Raw genomic sequence first — 21,448 nt, 5'->3', positions numbered from 1 at the left:
AAATAAAGATTGCTAATCCAACTGGGCAGCAGGAGGTGCATTGGGCAAAGCTGCAAAAAGATTGGGTTCAATAGGAAATCCAGGCTACGCAGGGGGTGGAGGGGTGTTGTGTGACCAATCAGCAATAGTGGTAAATGTGTTTAGATCTTATTTGGGAGTTCATAACAAATTATGAGGCTGAATTTGAAGTTTTGATTAGAGGGGTGATGATGGCAAGATACATGAATGTGCAAAAGCTTTGGATTGAATGTGATTCAACTGCTGCGGTGATGCAAGCTCAGAAAGGGGAAATGCCTTGATTTGTTTTGCAGAGATGGAGTGATGTATCTCAATATTTGAAGGGGATTCAATGGAAGATATCTCATTGCTTCCCTGAAACTAACGAAGTAGCAGATTTGATCACAGAACTTGTAAATGATGCTACAGGAAGACCAAGATTCAGGTTTGATCATTAACTTATTAATTGTTAGTTGCTGTTCTTCATTATAAAAGCAATTTTTTGCTTTGTTTCATTGCTTTGTGTATCCTCTATTCTTTATGCTTTTAATATAAATGACCTCTTAGCTGTGAAGGGGAAAAAAGAGAGGATTCCTACCAAAAACCATAACCTTATACCAAAACAGAAACAAAACTGATATTCACTATACTAATATCTGTGCAAAATAAGATGCATCAACAATATGTTGTTACACTATCTTCACTGTACAAAAGAGAGTAAAATGAATAAAAGAATTAAGATTAATATACAGTTTTCATGTGAACAACTACTTGGTCAATTGGTTAGTGGCTTATCAGTATACTACATGCCCTCACAAGAGGTCACAGGATTGGTTCTCCTACTTCACATTTGTGCCAAAAAACACTTCTTCCCACATTGGCTAGAGGTTTGTGTTGGCTACCTAAACTTTCGCCCTTTCTGTAGTAGAGCTAAGGGCCCTAGACTAAAACTAACAGTTAATTTACAAGCTACTTCACAAAACTGCACATTGCTTTACTCTCTCTATTTCGGAAGCTAGTTCCTTTGATAATCTATCTGCACGATCATCTTGTCCACCTGCAAATGAATACACCCGAAATGCAAGCTGAAAAGCCCTCCAAAGTGTCTCTATGCAAGCCTTCAGTAGGGCATCGCCACTTTTTGTTCCATTTTCACCAGGGATGATTGTTTTTCCCTCCTGAAAGTAAAGTCAAATGTCTCCTCAATAATTAATATCTATTATGAACAAATTGCGAGCGAAATGGCTAAATCTCGATTGACAAACCTTAAGTGCTAACTCCATGCAACCTGATGAAATATCTACAATCAACTCCTTTATTTGAATCAGGATGTTGAAGTCGAAATCGATGTTGCAACTTTTGAATTTCTTAGATTCTTCATCTTTTACTCGTTCCACAGCATCCACTTCTACCTTGATCTATACGTAAATTTTTGTAAAGTTAATAATGTAAATCTAGTGAATATCTATTTTGAAATTGTATGAAAAACATATAAAGTCTTACCTTATTGAAGTAGCGCTCAATCTTGTCTAGAAGCTGGCTAAGAGGTTCAACCATCTTCCAATTCTCTAAGGTTGTGACAATTGCACGCAATCTTGAGTACAACGCTGCTGCCATCCTTAATGTTTCAAGCTTTCTAGTTGGAAAATCTTCAAACCTTGCTAGAACCTGGGTCTCAGAACTTAGGTTCTCCAAATGGTGTTCTACATGTTGGTGGAATTTGAGAAGCTCAACCATATCTTTTGTTTTGAATGAAGTGATAGATTTTTTCAACTCCAATATTGTTGCTGCATGCTTCTTAACATCTTCTTCAATTTGTTGGTAATAGGGTGATCTGAAATATCAACAAAAAAGAAAAATAAGTGCAAAGAAGGGAGAGGAGAAAAGAGTTGAGTTATCAACTGGTAGTAGGAAGAAAAAAAGACCTCTTTGTCATCTCTGCCAGAGCATCAGCCATGCCTTTATTCCCACCTGCAGAACCCCCAAGCTGAGTCTTCCTCTCATGAGATGATTTACCATCTATACTGGATCCTTCTACTTTTCCTTTGAGCAAACGATAAAGATTACCCATAAATCTTGATCTCTTCAACTTTGTATTTGCTTTCTTAAAACCCAGTTTTGGTCCACCAACTGGAGGAGGTAAAGGAGGAGCTCCTCCATTTTTTGGTGGAAGCGGAGGGGGTGGTGATGGAAAAGATCCTTTTGTTGGATGCATGGATGGAGGCGGAGGGGATGGTGATGGAAAAGATCCTTTTGTTGGATGTGTGGATGGAGGCGGAGGGGTTGGTGATGGAAAATATCCTTTTGTTGGATGTGTGGATGGAGGCGGAGGGGGTGGTGATGGAAAAGATCCTTTTGTTAGATGCGTGGATGGAGGCAGAGGTGGGACTGAGGATTTTGTTTCATTTGGTGACAATATAGGCAATGTTTGAGCTGGTGGTGTGGGTGGAGTACTTTTGTTCTTCAATGATGATGTTGTGAGGTGTGGTGATTCTTTCGATGGATGTGTGGGTGAAGGTGGTGCAGAAGATTCTACTGGATTTGGTGGCAATGTGGGCAATGGTTGGGCTGATGGCGGAGAAGCAACTCCATTCTTTAGTAACGAAGGAGGGGGTGGTGATGGCAAAAGTTCTTGGGATGGACATATCGGCGGAGGTGGGGTTTGAGCAAGAGCTTCTGTTGCATTTGGTAGCAGTGTAGGCAATGGTTGTGCTAGTGGTGGGGAAGGAGCTCCTTTGTTCTTTGGTGACAATGGAGAGGTCACCAACGGCAATGATCCTTCTGACGGACATGTGGGTGGAGGTGGTACTGAGACTGAGTTCTCTATTACAATTGGTGGTAATACGGCCAATGGTGGTGTTGGTTCTGAAAGATGAGCTCCTCCATTACTCAGTGGCAGTGTAGGTGGCCGCGATGGCAACGAGTCATTCGATGGACATATGGATGGAGGCGGGGTTATGGTTGAGGTTTTCGGTGCATTTGATGGTAATGTGGGCAATAGTTGTGCTGGTAGAGGGGAAGGATCTCCTCCATTCTTCAGCAATGGTGAAGAAGGTGGCAATGTTTCTGTTGCATTGGGTGGTAACATGGGCAATGGTTGTAGTGACAACAGGAGAGGAGCACCTCCATTCATTGGTTGCAGTGGAGGGGGTCGTGATGGCAAAACTTCTTTTGATGGATTTGTGGGTGGGGATGAAGCTGGGGTCAGGGTCTCCATAGTAATCGGTGGCAATGTTGCCAATGGTTGTCTTGGTGAGGGAGGATCTCCTCCATTCCTCATCAGCAATGGAGGGGGTGTTGATGGCAACAATCCATTTGATGGACATCTGGGTAGACATGGGGTTGAGGCTAAGGTTTCTGTTGCATTTGGTGGCAATGTGAGCTGCGGTTCAACTGGTGGCAACACCAATAAATTTTGTGGTTGTACTTTTGTTGGTGATTGTGGTGTAGTGTCTGGCAATACTAGTGATTGTGGTGGAAGTGGTGATATTGTTGATTGAGACCCAACTAAGGCTGCAAGCATGTGCAGGGTTGTGGAACATTGCAGGCTACTATATGCAGGGATGTGTAGCCACGCCTGCAACAACGTACGCGAGCAGTGTATGCGAGGAGCTTGGTGACCATGCCCGTAACCATGCACAGGACCATGCAGCCTTGATTGTGCACAGGACCATGCAGCCAAATATGCCACATGGGGCCAGCCACATATGTTTGGCATAAACTTGGGCAGGGCTGGCGATTCTGGTTTTGCTGATACATTTGGTAGTGAATACCACTGGAGTCGAGGTGGAGAGGTAGTTGCTAGTGATACATTTGGCTCATACTTGACTGCAAATGGTCGTGGTGGAGGTGGAGGTGGAGCTTGCAAGGCACTGGGCAACAATGTAGATGGTTTTGGCTTTGTTGACTGCACTGGGGATACATTTGTTGTCACTGACGTTGGGGGAACCATGTTCACAGCTGTCTTAGGAGTTGTGTAGCTGTTGGCAATATAACTAGTACTTGACACTGCAATATGTTGAGTCTCACATGTAGCAATGCAATCTCCACTCTCTTCTTTTGATTCTGGATTTGGCTTTGCCATATTTCTATTTACTTCTTGGCTTTCTGGCCCAATTTTCTCATCAGATGTCTTGCTCCTTCCATTCATGGTTCGGGAACCATGAGCTAATAAATGAGGCAAAACAGTGAAGGAAAGCAGGGGCCTTAGATCAATGGGTTTCAATTTCCCAACAGAAGTCCTGAGAGGCCGAGTAAGAGGTGGGGAATAAGCAAATTCACCACTTTCCGCACAACTATCTTTCAACATTGGAAGTACTGAATTTGGGGTTGCAAGAGACTTACAAAATGAGCCATCATTGTTTGAGTAGGATACATTAAACAAGACCTCTTCAAATTTGGAAGCCTCTGGGTTCTTATCACTATTCTGTTCTTCTCCCTCTTCCATCTCACCATATAGTTCCATTGCCATCTTTATCATGTAAGTAAGCTTCTCCAAAACTCTTTCACCTTTTAACAATGAATTGCCAACTCCCATTAGATCATTTTTCATTGGTCACTAAAATGATGCTTCTACCAATCGTAAGATGTATGGAAAGAAAAATAACATACCAAACTCCTCTGGATCAAAATTCTCCATTTCACCACTTTCCTTGCATTCGAATTCGGCCAGCCACTTGTGATTCTTAACCCATGCATCTCCCACAGATTTTAGAGCATTGTAGAAGTTAACCAATCCCTAATAGAACACAATCATTGATCAGAAAAGAGTTTTGGTATTAACTGAAACATCTAAACCTCTAATCCGGCTTAATTTTGAATATGGGGGAAAAAGAGCGTTTCAGGTTGGGATGGATTAGGGTTTTCGTTTTCAGCCGATTCCACACTACCCCAATCCAGAAACAAACCTAAAAAGAATCTATTTGGTTTCGATCGTTCAATCTGATTTCATACAACTAACAAAGTGTTGATGAATAGATAACAAACCTGATACAGGTGCGTTTCTTTTAATTCTGGAATTGGAACACTGGGTACATCCTCAGGGTAACGCCTGTGGAGTTCCTCAGTAGTAATCATCAATAACTGCAAAATCAAAATACGAACACAAACGAAATTATAAGATAATCCAGAATTATGAAGAAACTCTTACGTTATTGCTAAATTAATTGCTACAATTGAAGAACAAGAATTTGGTACCTCTTTAAGTGTTCGGGAACCACTGCAAGGTTGAAGGTCTATAATGTCTCTAAAGATTGAGACCTTCTTCCTCAGCTCAATCAAGAACATCAAGTTCTTTCTTGACTCCAGCACTTCTTTATGTCTTTTTGGTACACCTAATCTTTTGATTTCCTGCAAAAAAAAAAAAACAATTTCAGGAGGGTCTAAAATTGGAAAATTTCTGAGTAAGATTTTACAACTTTCTTTACAACAACAATCCAAAGATAGAACATCCAAGGTCAGCTTGGCAATGACAAACACTTCCAGTGGGGATTCAATACTCCACCCCCTATTTCTAGTAAGAACCCTTCTCAAAAAAGAAGAAGAAAAAAAATCCAAAGATAGTTAAAGAAACGGTTATACAGAAAAAAAAAATATATACCCTGTATCCTTCAATTTGTTCTCTGAAGCAAACTATGGATGCCATCGATGATCCTTGAAGCTTGTCTTGACAATATGAGATGCTCAAAACTTCAAATTAGTTCAATTTCTAATGATATGTTGGGTATGGATGTTTCAAAAACAGATAGTTGCAGAAAAGATAAGATATGACGATACGAGCTTAGAGAAAAAATTATCATACAAGCTTTCTAAGGTCAAATGGCTTTTATAATGAATGGAGAATAAATATACATATTAAACCCGTCACATTTACTTGTTGGCTAAGGTTTCGAAGAATTTGGAATCTTCTACGGTTCTACCCTTAAAAAAATAAATTATAATTTGAATCGGATATTAACCGATTCGATCCTTGAAGACTCGGTATATGTATATTTGATGATCATCAAACTGAGGAGAGAAGAATGAACGCGATAGAGTTTTGCATTCATGAACTCGTTTTTTTTCGTTATTAATTATGATTCTCAATTATGAGAATATTTTTTTTTATTTTAAAGTGTTTTGTATTTATTCTAATTTTTATTTTATTTAAAATAATAAAAAAATCCTCATAATCCATAATAGCCAGTTTGTCCATTTATGGATTGTGAGAGAAAATTTCATTCTTCTTATTTCTGCATTTATGCACTCGTTCATGTAAACTTTTCAAGTTAAAGTGAGGATAAAATGGTCAATGCACATTCTTTTATAAAAATTCGGGTTCAACATTTAAGTGAATTTCAGCTATTTCGGTGGTGGGTAAACTGAAACTTATACCGAAACCGAAATTTACAATATTTCGGGAAAATTGGCAAATATCATCAGTTCTCCATTAAAAAATGCAAGCTTTGTGTTCGACTTTTTAGGTTACTCATCTTTATGTTTGAACTTTAACCGTGGAAAGCTTGAGCCCACCTGTATTATGCCGCAGCTTACTGATGATCGAAGTCACCAAACTTCCCTGTGAACTCGTGAAAAAGACGAAGTGATGAAGATGAAATTTTAAGTTTTTTGACATTTTAGGTTGTGCATTTGAACCACACACCTGGTTCATGGAAAACCATGGAATTATAAAAAAAAGAAATGAAAAATATTAAACGTAAACATAAGTACTAATTGAATGACGTTTTGCAGAATTGCAGGGATATTTTACACTATCAATTTTTTAAACTTTACTTTGCAGCCTTGAAGGTATGTGACGTTATGTGAGTGTGTGAGTATATTCAGCCCAGGTATATGTTGGCGAAATCTCGGCTCCTGTTAGCTTGGCAAATTTGGGCAAGATTTCGTACCATGTGAAAATCATGCATTTTTCTTCTTTTGTCACTTCTCACTCTCAAACCTAATATTGTTTTAGCAAGAACAAACTCCACTTGGTAGCTGGAGTAGCAATCGATTCATCATTCTCTTTATCATTTTTGCAAATCTCGAATAAGAAAAGTATTTATTCTCTCTCTTGCTCTCTGTTATAGTTTGGAGACTAAGCAAGAAGAGCAACCGGAAGATACCGGGTAGTGGGGTCTTCAGGTCTGTCTAGGATCAAATTATTCCGCCATGGATTTAGCTTGAAGTCTGCAACTCGTACATGACGGGTGCCCACTACATGTTTGAGAAAATGAGCCAAAAAGTGTGCGAGGAAAAAAGAGTTGACAGAAAGAGCTAACAATGTGTTCCATTATTTGCCTGGGTTATGACATTCTGAGTGGGAGTCAAAAACTGCAATTTTACGGAAACTGGTCGAATAAGAAAAACAGAAACCACAATGCACAAAAACTTGGTGTTTGGTAAAAGTGAATCATTAACAAAAACTTTCCATTGACAAATTCCTAGACTTTAAAGTGATTTTCCGTTTATTTCTAAAAGCAGCAGCTGGTTTTTTACTTGTTCAAACTTCAATTTTACAGTTTGTCAATTTTCCCAGTTCTTGAAAATACAACACCTTTTCTCCTCCGCCAGCTTTGCCAAGTCAAAAACATCAAAAGCCCACATCAATCCTATCGACAGTCACCGAAGCTTTGCAGACGTCGAGTTTCAATTTTAAACTCTGGAGATACAATGGATCATAATGATACATTCATCAAAAGTCGTACACTTTTGCCATCAATGGATATTAGGTGAAAATGTTTGAACAAGTTTGGAGTGGTTTACGTGGCATGAGATACTTTCCAGAGTTAACAAAGAGCGATAAACAGTGGACGCCCATAGCTTGCATCTATTGTCACCATTATAGTGTAAATGGCTCGAATTCTCAATTCTTGTTTTAGTTAGAATGTCTAAAAAAATCAACAATTTAAGATTGTGAATTTACAGTTTTGGATTGGATCTGATCTTCTAGATGAGTTAAGGCTGCCCCAGCTACAATGCTTTATGTTCGATGCATTTCTTTTATAACTAATGAATTGTTAAATATTTTATAAGCAAAAAGATTAATTATTAATATTTTGATTAAAAGGGTCTTTTGAATATCTCTTTTCATTATCATTTTATAAATTTTTTTTTTTCATTTTGACATACTGAACTTATTTTGTTTCAATAACTATTCTTGACAAAAGTCACCAAGTCATTTTTCATTTTTGACTCAAAATTGATTCTTGTAGTTATTTATTTTAAATAAACAAAATATAAAATAAAAATTGATAAATTATAATAAAAAAAAAAGCCTTACAACTTTTATTACAGGTTGTTACCATCAGGCTAGAATTGAAGTACATCCACAACACTCGGGTATAATCAATTTGAAAATTTTGCTTTGTGGAACCGATTTCATGTGCAATTTTTTTCGATTGACTCAAACGATTCACGTCCAATTCACTCGTTAGCACCTCCTTTATTTAGTATTCATCAAAATATAAAAAATAAGACTTCACTAAAATAAAATAAAATAAAATAATAATAAAAATAAAAATAATTATTTTAATGTCACATTTAAAAAGAGGTTTTCTATCCAAAGTATTTATATTTAAAAAAAAGAGAGGTAAAGTAGGAGAGATGGGAATGGATGGGGGTTCGAGGAAAAGATGGAAACATGGTAGCATATCTTATAAGTTACTTAAAACGAAAATGGAAATATTTTTTATATAACTACCGTATGTATAACGTGATGAAAACTTTATTATTTTTTGATTTTTGAGAATGTGGAAACTTTATTTTATATGTAGTACTCTTGCCTAGATAACAAGAATTGATTAAGTATATCAACAATTTAGTTTTAATTATGAAATCATTGAAAACTTAGTTAAAACAATTCTATTAAAACTAATGTAGCATTCAAGAAATTTTGAGAGAAGTCAACTAACCCATAAGGGAAGGAGAGCCAACAAAGCATGCAAGTGAACTAAGAAACCGAGATCCTTAGCCTAGAAGACCTTATCATGTTTAGCCAAACAAGATGGCTCATCTCCACTGCAAGGGTTTGGTCTTGCTCTACCAGTCCCTTGTGCTTTTGGATCACTCAAATGAATAAGTTGATTTTCATAAAAAGTAAAAAAGAAAGAAAGAAAAGATATTCAGATAAAAAAGAAAATTTTTGTTCCAATGTTTGATTCCTATCACCATTCTTCTCAACTCCATGTTTGATTTTAATAGTTTTTGAACACTTGGTATGCTTAGGAGTTTCATACATGTCGACATTTTTTATTATTAAATTTTGTTTCTGTCATTTTGTTTTTGTTATTTATTATTATTATTATTATTATTTTGTGAAACTAACATGAACTTTTGAATGCATGAGCTTCATTAGGCTGCCCTTCTTGTCAACTTTTTGTTTGCCTCTTTCTTTTCTTGATTTCTCCTAGCATCATTTTCCTTTTCTTGTCGTACTTCACTTTTTTTCTTCTAGTCTTCTTTATGTCATCTACGTCTTTGTCTCTCTTGTTTTTCCACCTTATTAATATGGTTATCTATTGTTCATGGGGCTGGAGAAGTATTATGTTTGGGAGGGACGTGCTTAAACAAGGTATTGTCAGGAAAATGAGAAATGTTGCTAATGTGAATATCCTTAAAGACCTTAGATCCCCTCTCTATCTTTCCATTGCATTAGCAGTGCTCCTTTGGGGCATTGCCCGACTTGGGTTCAAGAGCCTATTGATTGAGATTTTCGAAACTTTCTCTATTTCATTTTCGATTTTCTTTGAGTAAGGTTCAAGCAACTTTAACTATCTTTATATTATCTTCTAATACCTTAAACTCTTGGATTTGGGACAAAGCAAAATATGGTAAGTTTATTGTGAAGTCTGTATATCACCAATGTTTAGCTATGATTGATGCTCAAGGTAATGTAGCTTTTTCTTCCTCATCATCAGAGTATTAGAAACAAATTTGACAAATTCCTACTCTTTTTAAGATTAAACATCTTCTATGGCGATCCTCATATGAAATTATTACAATTTAGAGTTCTCTTTTCTCAAGGAATGTTTCACTTACCGCATATTGTCTTATTTGTGGCCGTGGATCGAAAAATGTATGTCATCCTTTGTTTTTTTTTTTTTTCATCATGCAAAAGAATATTAAAGATTATCCCTCTTTTGTATTAATACATTTAACTTCCTAGGACCTAATTTATATGATTGGATGGAATTTATCAAAATAAGATTAAATGGTTGTGACTATTTTACTTTGGTGAATTAGATGTGGAGGGTTTGGTGTATATGGAATACTAGGAATGCAACTCTTTTTCAAGAGATAGATATTTCTATAATACATACAATGACTACTTTTACCTATCTATGTGCAGATATGCAATTTCATATCATAGAGTCTCAAAGAAGCTTGTGGGGATCTTCATCCAAGACCTAGCATGTCATCTCAAAAAAATTAGCTTTTTTTCAAATTTTTGTATATGGTTCTTGGAAACACTACACACAAAGGAGATAGAGCTAGGTTGTATCATGTGTGATTATAATGACGGTTTTGTGACAGCCCAAAGCAAGTTCGGACATGATTCTTTGGCATTTTTAGTTGAATTTTAAGCCATTAAAGACGGCATTCTTGTAGACTCTTCTCTAGGAGCTCTTGATTTACATATTCATTCAGATTGTTTACCTCTTATCAATGCTCTCCATGGTCTCCAATCATCATTACACTGAATGTGCTGTAATTTATTTTTGAATATTTTGAATCTTTGTTCCTAAGCCAATGGTTTTGCTAATTTTCTAGCTAGGGGTACTTGTTAGTTTTCTTTAAACATGTCATGGTGGAGTATTCCACATTTGTTCATTTTGCATAATTCTCGTTTGTATAAGTTTTTAGACCTTCACTCTTTCATTTAATATATTGCTGGTTTTTTTTTTTTTTTTTTTTGCCAAAAGAAAATATAGTTATCCACCATTTAGTTAACTTTTGACTCCATCTTATATCTCAAACTTTAGAATTACCAAACTTATAGATCTTGATTTTTTCAATTGGACTATACTTGTAGGCAAGGGTGGATATGCACTATGTTTGTAAGCATATATGAATATATTGGAGAGCGAGTTCAAAGAAGAAGAAGAAGAAGAAGAAGAAGAAGAAGAAGAAGAAGAAGAAGAAGAAGAAGAAGAAGAAGAAGAAGAAGAAGAAGAGAGATTCCGATAGTTATTTTGAAGTATCATTCATTTTTAACTTTGAAAAATAAATTAAGAATTCAATGAGTGTGGCTATGATGAATTTCATTAGGAGGGGTTTTCTTTTTATTATTTTATTTATTTATTTATTTATTTTTTATGTCTTGATGAATATGTATAACATTTTTAATTGCATTGATTTATAGATTAACAAATACATAATTATTTTATTTTTACTTACACGCGATTTATTTTCCAAAAAATGATTAATTTTCAACAAATTTTTATGGGGTTCATTTCTATTTGTTTCTTTACAAAAGAAATTCTATTCATTTATTTTCGGATGAGTGAGACATAGCCATCAAACATCTAGTAGATATGATTAATCTAAAGTTAAATATTTTTAACTCTTAACAATTCGATCCTTTTTGAGAGATTATAAATGCAAGAATAGGTAAAAATTCTATTTTCAAAAATAAAAAAACATAGAAGGTTAGAGTTCGAATCCCCTCACGGCCAAGGGTGACGTCCCACTTTGTATTTAATTATATGTAACAGCTACTCCCTGAGGAATACTCAAGATATCGTAAGCTTGTCAAGGCAAACCATGGTCCCCCAACCATCTTAAGAGATCACCCTTGTACACAAAAAATGCCCAAAACAAGTGGACAGCAACTCCAAACAATTTAGGGCCCATGCTTGTCATCTTGAAGAAATTGAGATTATGACAAGTCCGATGCACGCCAATCTAACAATGGATAACATAAAAAATGGTCATCCAGGGGCATTTAATCCTCAAAATTGGCTCTGAAATGTTTTACATGGTAAAAGTTGGTCTTCATCCCAACATTAAAATTTCCTTCATCACACCAGCTGGCTTCAACACTAACTGTAGCAAAAATGACAATAATTGACAAGAGATCAATAATTTTTCAAATATGTTAAAGAAAATTACATTTGTTACCAAAAGATAAAATACATCTCACCAAGATTTTTTTCCAGATTTACCACAATGTATCTTGCCAAGAACTTAATTCAAAGATTTACAATGTTTGAACTGTCTATGATGGTAATGACAACAAAAAGATATTTCATCAAAGAAAGAACAACTAAAAGATTTAAAATTAAATTATTCCTAAGAGGGAAAATAATCATTCATAGAGGTATTTTCTAAATCATATAAATAAGGAGGACATGATCACTAGTAGACGCGTACCCAAAACTTTTAAATAACTCTTTTGTGTGGAGAAAGCGATGGGAAAATTTGCAGTTATCTTCCTACTGGTTCTGATAGTTTGCACAGGTTTAATAATCATCTTCTTGCATTTATATTTTTCTCATATTTGATATTTGAGTATTTTGATTCATTGAAGTTACTTGGCTATGCAGACATGGAACATCTTAGAACTGTTGAAGGAGAAGAAGAAGTGAAATGTTGTGCAACCCTTCATTTTCCATGCAATCACGAGGCACAAGGCGACAATCAAAAGTGCAACCAGAAATGCTTAACAAACTGTAGCAAAGGCGGTGTATGCAAGCCCTGGACTTCTAGTGGGATTTGTCATTGCTACTGTTAAATGAAAAACAAAGCTATTATTATTATTAAATAAAGAAATAAATTTGGTTTCGAAAAAAATTCACTTCTGGTTTATCTTACATCTTTTGTTTCTTGACCATGTTGTCATTCTCAATCCCTACAAGAAGGGCCACACTTATCTTGGCCAACCTACAACTGACATAGATAGCCTCATGGTATCAGATGTCAAGGGTTCTGTCTCGGATGGTTTTGGTTGAGTTTTTTAGTTTTAGACTAAAAGCACCAAACCCAAACATTGACTACTAGCAAAAACTTCCATTTTGGTTTGATCTTAGATTTGTATGGCTTTGGTTGGGATTGGACTAACAATTTGGTTGGATTTGATCGGTTTTGAGATTCTCACCAATCCGTTATTAAAACATTTTGATTTGTCAAATGAAAATTTATGTTTAGATCATTGATCTCGTTTCATGGGCTTATTCTTTTCTCCTTTTTTTTTTTTCTTTCAACCTTTTCTTTTTTAAATAACACGAGGGAAGAACAATTCATGGGCAAGAAAGATGTTTATAAAACACGGAATGGAAAGATGCCATTCTATTGCATATGGCAGCATCCTAGCCAAAGAAACCGCCAAAGCATTGGCTTCCCTTGGAACATACTTAAAAACACATTTAACGAATTAACTTAGAAGATACCTAGAAGATATCCCCAAGACATTTAATGGTAGACTGCACAAATCAATAGTGACGTTAATTATGCCTCATGGGCTTAAGATTCAAATAAATCAACCTCTTTAAATCGTGTTTTTAAGGGATCCAGTTTTTTAATGGTTTTTTTTTTTTCAAATCAACATCCATGCTACCTCTGCATAGAACGAATGCGATCAACATGGTGAGAAAATCTTTCAACCCACATATGTGATTATATAGTATGATAATATCTTTTCAATCTAAAAACATATTCTTTTATTATTGCACCTTTGGTTCATTATATAAGGAAGAGTGACATGAGAGAAATCTTGGAAAGAAAACCAATATTCCACCACCATTTCTTTAGAGAAGGAAATGGCAAGAATTGGATCAGTTGCAGTTCTTTCTTTGATGTTTCCCATGATTTTCACTGTAGGTTTGTAGTTAAGTGTTCCCAAGTGCAAAGGTGGCATATGCAAGCCCGATGGAAATAAGATGATTTGTCATTGTATGTGTTAAATGGACTTACAAAATATAATAATAATAAATAATAATTTAATTAATCTCTCGTGTAAAAATATCCCCTACTTTGTTGTGACTTGGGAGATCTAGAACATAGACTGGGTAGAGGATAAGGGTTTCAATTTGTAATCCAAACTGAATAACGAATTTAAATTCAAATCAAATTAATTTGATTGAATTGGACCAAATAAAAATGGATTGAAGAGTACTTCTTCCAATGGGATATCTTGGTGAAGTTCAATCTAAAATTCACTAGTTTCCTCCCCCTATAGGTTGTGTTGTGGAGGGTAGTCAAAACTAGAGTCCCCTAGGGAAGAACCACCTACAACCCCCTCAGGATTCATAGAGAGCCCCTTGGAAAGAATCACCTACATCCCCTTGGACAATTCAAGAACCTCCCCCCTCAAGAAAAGCATGGAGAACCTTCCCCACGGAAAAGGTATAGAGAACCCTCCCCCTCGGGGAATATGCATAAACACTCCCTCGGGAAGTTGGAGAATCTCTCCCTTAGAGGATCTCTCAGGAATCACTCGGGATATGTTCGGGCAATGAGAGAACAACCAATACTAAGTTCGAAGAGGAACGTTGTAGACGACCATATTAAAAGGGTCAGTTAGAGATAACCACCCATCATGCCCACTCCAAAACATGGGGAAGTGATTGATGGAGTAACGGCTCCATTAGTCCCACAAAGAAAAAGAACGTGTTCCCTAAGGCAAATCACCTCACTCTTCAATTAGTGGGCGAAATCGACTAAGAGGTCGCCTCTTGGTAATCAATTTATAAACTCCATCCTAAGATGGGCAAGGTATGAGACTCTACTTGCCATCATTCCTTATGCTCTGAGAACCCTCTTAGAACCTTCCATTGTTTCTTAGACTAACTTGAGCATTGGAGGTGTTCCCCCAACTAACACAAGGTTAGTCTGCTCTAATTTCCTTTGTGAGTATATGCATCACACCTACTCAAGTCACGTTGGAGAAGCCCTCAAGAGGTCGTCCAACTACTCGGCTGATGTGAAGAAGGTCTAGATGCAATAGGTTGCTTGCCGATTTATACAGATGGCTCAATGAAGGAGAATAGTTGTGGATATGGGGCGATTGGCCTGGATTTCAGCTGAAGGGTGGTCTTCGCTGTTGTAGGTGGTACGATAGAGACCAATATAATATTGGTGTGTGAGAAGCGAGGATCTTATGTGGTCTTTGGGAGTGTTAAAGCTATTATCGAAAGTGTTCTCCACACCATTAACACGATGTGAGTCTTGTATATTTATAAAGTGTTCAAATAGAGTTACATGTAATGTCCAATAGATAGCAAATAGAGTTTGAATAAAACTCAGCCTAGGTTGTTGGAGTGGGGTAAGGTTTATCTCCCTTAACCATATTTTGCCAACTTCTTGTTGGGTTTAAATTTTGAATTCTTGAATGATTTGCGATTGAGTTGGACATTGGATTTGAAGGTTCAGTTACCCTCCCTCGTAGGCAAAATGGTCGTTTTTGAACATTGAGCTTGTCACTTAGCTTCTTGAACTGTGGGCTAGGCAATCCTTTGGTTAAAATATCTGTCAGTTGATCTTGACATGGCACGAAACGTATGCATAATTAATTACTAGTCACTTGTTCTCTAACAAAGTGGTAGTCGATTTCTATGTGTTTCGTGAGAGCATGGAATACCGGATTGGAGGCCAAGTATGTAGCACCAAAGTTGTCGCAGAATAGCATTGACAGTGAGGTGTGGATACCCAAATCATGCAAAAGTTGGCACCGCCAAATGAGTTCTGCAGCAGCATTAGCAACACCTTTGTATTCTGATTCGGTTGAAGATCTAGCTATGGTGGGTTGTTTCTTTGAGCTCCATGACACTAGATTATTACCCAAGTAAATGCAATGTCCACTAGTGGGTCTACAATCATATGGTCACCCAGCCCAATCAGCATCAGAATAGGCTATTACGGCGTTGATTTGAGATGGGCAATTCCCATGTTTATGGTGTCCTTAAATAGCATAAAATTCTCTTAACATCTACCCAGTGTTCTTGTGTTGGTGAGTGCATGAACTGACAGACGTGATTCACTGCAAATGTTATATCCAACCGGGTCAATATCAGGTATTGTAAGGCACCTACTATATACATGTACAGAGTTGGATCATAAAACATCAAACAATTGCTTGGAGTTAGGGTGACAATTGACGTAGGGGTGGGCATTGGTTTAGCCTCAACCATATTTGTCTTGCGTGGAAGATCTAAACTATACTTAGCTTGGGATAAGTGCATACCCTAGGAATTTCGAATTGCTTCAATCATTAAGAAATAATGTAGTGCTTCCAAGTAGTTATTACAAATTCAGATCCAATAGATTGGACAAGATCTTTGATTGACTTCTGATTACTTCCTATGACAATCATGTCATCAACATGGATGAGCACATTAGTGGAGTCATGTTTGGTTTTATGGACATATAAGGCTGTATCAGATGATGAAGGATAAAATCCAATTGAGAGCAAGAATTTTCCAAGTGGATTGTACCATTCTCTTGGAACTTGTTTGAGGCCATATAGAGCACGCTTTAAGTGACAAACACCCTGATCCTTGGATGGATGTGGTGGGTGCATGCAGGCCCCCAAATATCTGATTGGACGAACTCAAAGGCACTACAAGAAAAGGGTTCAACGACGACTCTTTGGGTAAGGATATAGCGGCATTTTGTAAAAATGCCAGAGTATGTTAACTTATAGCGGCATTTCTAAAAAAACGCTATTGTATGTCAATATATAACGGCTTTTTTATAAAGCGTCATCGTATGTCACTTTATCACGACGTTTTTTGGAAAGCACCGTTGTATCTCATTTTTTAGTGGTGTCTTTTTGAAAGTATCATCGTATGTCACTTTGTCTCGGCATGTCTTAGAAAACGCCATTATTGTATGTCACTTTTCTAGTGGCATTTATTTAAAACGCGGTCGTATATCAATTTGTCGCGGCATTTTTCATAAAACCCGTTGATGTCGTCATGTAGTCTGTGTGTCGCAAGTAATAGTAGTGCCAGCATTATGATGAAATGTAGTTGTATATAGCCCAAAATGCTAGTGCAAATTACCCAAATTTCCTCCTTTTGAAATAACCCTCCCCTTTTTTGGTTTCCAAAACAAAACCACATTATTTTCCAAGAAGATGAAGGGTTTTTTCTTCTCATCTCAGATTGTCTCTCTCGTTCCCTCCAGGTTTAGGGTTTATGCACTTTCCTCATTCGTTGCCTCTGTTCGCTGCAGAAAGCTATTCCGCTTTTGTCTGGTTTTGCCCATTTTATTCAGAGCTGTTCAACTTCCACCTTCCGTCAAGCTGTTAGGATATTCTCAATTGATTTCTCTTAGTGGCAATTGATTGTTCAGATGATTAAGAAAGATTGGAAGGGAAGTTAATGATATGATTAAGAAAAGGGTCTTTTCTTGTTTTTCTTGTTTATTGTTTTGTTTTAAAAAGGTGTGTGTCCCCTCTTTTGTTTAAACACCTTAAATTAGCATAAGATGTCCAACAATAATCGTTCCCTACAGCTTGACCTCAACTGTTTTTTGTTATTGTAATAGTGTTTTTTCTTCATCCTGTTCCACTGTTTCATGTATAAATAATATAGGAATTTTGGTGAGGCAAGCAAGCAAGAAAGCAGGCAATCTTGTGTGTTTTTCATTAGCAGATTTTTAACTTCTAATAACTCTTTTAAGTGAAGAAAGCGATGGCAAAATTTGCAGTTATCTTCCTACTGGTTCTGATAGTTTGCACAGGTTTAGTATAAGTAATCTTTGCATTTATACTGTTCTTATATTTGATATTTGAGTATTCTGATTCTTTGAAGTTACTTGGCTATGCAGACATGGAACATCTTAGAACTGTTCAAGGAGGAGAACAAGTGAAGTGTTGTGCAACCCTTCATTTTCCATGCAATCACAATTTACGTAGCAACAATCAAAAGTGCAACCAGAAGTGCTTAACAAACTGTAGCAAAGGCGGTGTATGCAAGCCCTGGAGTCCTGGTGGGGTTTGTCATTGCTTCTGTTAACTGAGAAACAAAGCCAATGTTATTATTAAATAAAACAGTACTTCATGGGCAAGAAAGATATGTATTAACCACGGAATGAATAATATATATAAGAGAGATCAATATTCTATTGCACATGAAAGCATCCTAGCCAAAATCATTGGCTTCCCTTGGAACATATTTCTAAACACATTTAAGAGACGAACTAATTAGAAGATAACTAGAAGATATCCCAAAGACTTATTAATGGTAGACCATGCAAATGAATTGTGACCTTATGCCTAATGGGCTTAAGATTCAGATAAATCAACCTCTTAATTAAAATGGTGTTATACGGGATTGAGTTTTTTAATGGTATTTTTTTGAATCAACATTCATGCTACCTCTGCATAGCACGAAAGCGATGCAGAGGGATTTGGATAAATCAATTACAATTTTAATAGGGTTCTGCTTGGATATGATTTAAAGGCTAGAATGACTATTGGTTTCGTCCAACCGAAATTGCTTTAAATTATTTAGTGTTTTATTTTTAAATTGTGGGTCTCCTTGATGGACCACAAACTAATATCGGATTCTCTTCGTGCAATATATTACGTGTGGGTCCTAATCAGACTATCACCATTAAGTATATCCAAATTTTAAACGTAGAGAGACCAAAATAAAATGTCCCTCAAGTTATTTAATACATTGTATTATTATTATTATTTTATATATTATTAACATATAATTAATGCTTAAGACCAATTATATCTTATATATTAACACAATGTATTAAATAACGTGAGAAGTACATTAGTCCCTTCATGTTTGAAATTTGAGTATACTTAACGGCAGCTTTCATTGTTAATTTGTTTGGAATTCACACGTAATATATTGCATTAAAGGGACTCAACATTAGTTTATGGTCCACTAAAGGGAAACACATGCAAAAAAAACTATAATATTAATGTATTAGCATGTTATCCCTAGTCCTTATTTCCTAATTACTTTAAATTTAAATCATTCAAATTCAACGTATCTTTTAATTTAACAAGCTTACTTATGGGAAAACATCATCTATTGTGCACAACAGAGTGCACTTTTATACCAAATCACAGGCTAAGAAAACAAAGAAATTATAAAGCTATTTTGAACCTTTTAAATTTAAAATCAAGATTTAAATTTCAGCCTATGATTTAGTATAAAAGTGCACTTGCTGTGCACAGCAAAGGATTTTTTTTTCCTTACTTATTCATAGTATTTTTATTTTTTAGGTATGAATACTTATAAGACCAAAATACCCCTACATCAACCAAGTACTCCAGATAGTTTGGGAGCCACAACCAAATATTTTGAAGAACTTAAAATTCTGAAGAGAACCATGTATGGCTGTTTGACAATGGCCAATGTCATAATACAGTATCTAAAAGCATTTAAGTCCTAAAATATTTACATGCTGAAAATTGATCTTCACCGCAACATTTCCTTCATTAATGCAGCAATTAATTTCACTTATACTTAGAGCAAAATGTCAAAATCTGACTGGAAATTTCATAATCTTCCAAACATGTCAGAGAAAATTTTGTTACCGAAAAGATGAAATAAATCTTACAAAGAATTTCTTTCAGAGACTTACCAGAATATAACTTGCCAAGAATTTCCTTTCGAAGATTTACAATGTTTGAACTGCCTATGATAGAAATAGTAACAAAACATATTCAAATTTTGAGTTTCCATGAAAACAGGCAAATCCTACTGGATATGCATTCTCATTCAGTTTCTTTATACAGAAAGACACAGTTAAATTTTCAATAATAGAAACTAAATATTTAAAATCAAACTGTTCCTTAATTATGCACAGAGGTACTTTCTTGATCATTATAAATAGGCAAGACATGATCGGTACTAGTAGACAGTGTAGAGAAAACCAATAATATTAATTACTCTTTTGTTTAGAGAGATTAAAGCGATGGCAAGACCTGCAGTTATCTTCCTACTGGTTTTGATAGTCTGCACAGGTATAGTAATCATCTTCTTGCATTTGTTTAATTCATTCACTTCTGTTATTCAATATCTGATTCATTAATTCAAGTTACTTGGAAATGCAGGCATGAAACATCTTAGTAGTGTTCAAGGAAATGAGGAAGTGAAGTGTTGTGCAACCCTTCATTTTCCATGCAATCACAATGTTCAGGGCGACAATGACAAGTGCAACAAGAAGTGCTTAAGAAACTGTTCCAAAGGTGGCAAATGCAAGCCCTGGACTCACAGTGGGATTTGTCATTGCTTTTGTTAGTGAAAAATAGATATCACTATGATTATCATTAAACGAACAAATAAATTTGGTTTTTTAAATTCTTAAGTGTATTTGTTTCTTCACCATATTCTCATTCTGAATCCCAAAAAGAAAGTCCAGATTGATGTTGGCCAACCTTCAACTAACAAAGATAGCCTCATCTGTCAAGATGGTAATAAGTGTCAAGGGTACTGTCTGAGCTAGTTTGGGTTGAGGTTTTTTTTTTTATTTTGTGATGAAATCACAAAACTCGAACACAAAGCATTAGCAAAATTTTGGTTCTGATTTAATTTCAAATTTGTTTATATGGTTTCGATTTGGGTTGCGCTAACAATGGCTTTGATTTGATCACATTTCGAGATCATTACCAACTGATTATCAAACTGTTATACTTACAAATCTTTGATCTTGCTTGTGGCTTTTTCTTTTTCTTTTTTGGGTAAGAAATAGAGTTTATCAAAGAACTACTTTGAAGAATACCCAGTGAACAACATCCCTTTAATCAAGAAATGGAAAGATGTCATTCTCCTACCCAAGAAAGAGAATGCAAGCCATCCTAGCCAAGGAATCTGCTGTAACATCGGCTTCCTTTAAAACACACTTAAAAAACACCGTTAACGAACTTAGAAGATAACTAGAAGAAAACATGATTTGAAAAAGCAAAGAACATTATACCAACAAAGATAGCAAGAAGATCCAAGATATCCACATAATGGTGCGGTACAAAATTAACTGTTTCGTTAGCCTCAAATCTATCAAAGTTCATAGAGTTCCGTTGGGTTGCTTTGCGTGAATTTACAAATTCATCAATTTTATACCAACAGAGATAGCAAGAAGATCCAAGATATCCACACAGTGGTGCTGTACTAAGTTCTTTTCTCCTAAAAAACCGTGGACATTAAATATTTGGTTACATGAATCCAGATATTTGAAATGAATTTTAAAATCTATGGATTCATAGTTCAAAAAATTAACTGTTTGGTTAGCCTCAAATCTATTAAAGTTCATAGAGTTCCGTTGGGCTGCTTTGCGTGAATTTACAAATTTCATCAATTTTATACTCATAGTAGAATCCATGGATTTCACCCAATTCCCAAGAAGGCTTAATTCATGTTTTAGGCAAAAAAGTAAAATCCCTGAATTTCATGAATCCAATGATGTTTTACAACCAAACAAGTATAGATCTCGGATTCATGAATCCGTGATTCATGAATCCAGGGATTCAAATAACCAAACAGGCCCTTAAGCCATGTATGTGATT

The 21,448-nt window shown here is 35.8% G+C and overlaps 1 protein-coding gene across 1 annotated transcript; it reads right to left on the bottom strand.

Moving 5' to 3' along the window:
- Positions 1-185: 185 nt before the first annotated feature.
- LOC149005727 (uncharacterized) lies at positions 186-5,799 on the bottom strand. Its single transcript, XM_089169289.1, has 8 exons — positions 5,597-5,799; positions 5,194-5,346; positions 4,984-5,079; positions 4,609-4,735; positions 1,923-4,506; positions 1,501-1,831; positions 1,263-1,415; positions 186-1,175 (listed from the first exon to the last, which is right to left on the bottom strand). The coding sequence occupies exons 1-8, from the start codon at positions 5,639-5,641 to the stop codon at positions 972-974; spliced, it is 3,693 nt and encodes a 1,230-aa protein (XP_089025415.1). The 5' UTR covers positions 5,642-5,799; the 3' UTR covers positions 186-971.
- Between the last annotated feature and the right edge of the window lie 15,649 nt (positions 5,800-21,448).

This window comes from Hakea prostrata, chromosome 9, assembly GCF_041222555.1.
Source record: "Hakea prostrata isolate BN-2017 chromosome 9, UWA_Hpros_2, whole genome shotgun sequence".
Classification (NCBI taxonomy): Eukaryota; Viridiplantae; Streptophyta; class Magnoliopsida; order Proteales; family Proteaceae; genus Hakea; species Hakea prostrata.
The sequence above is the reverse complement of the archived record's forward strand: the minus strand, read 5'-3'. Positions and strand labels throughout refer to the sequence as shown.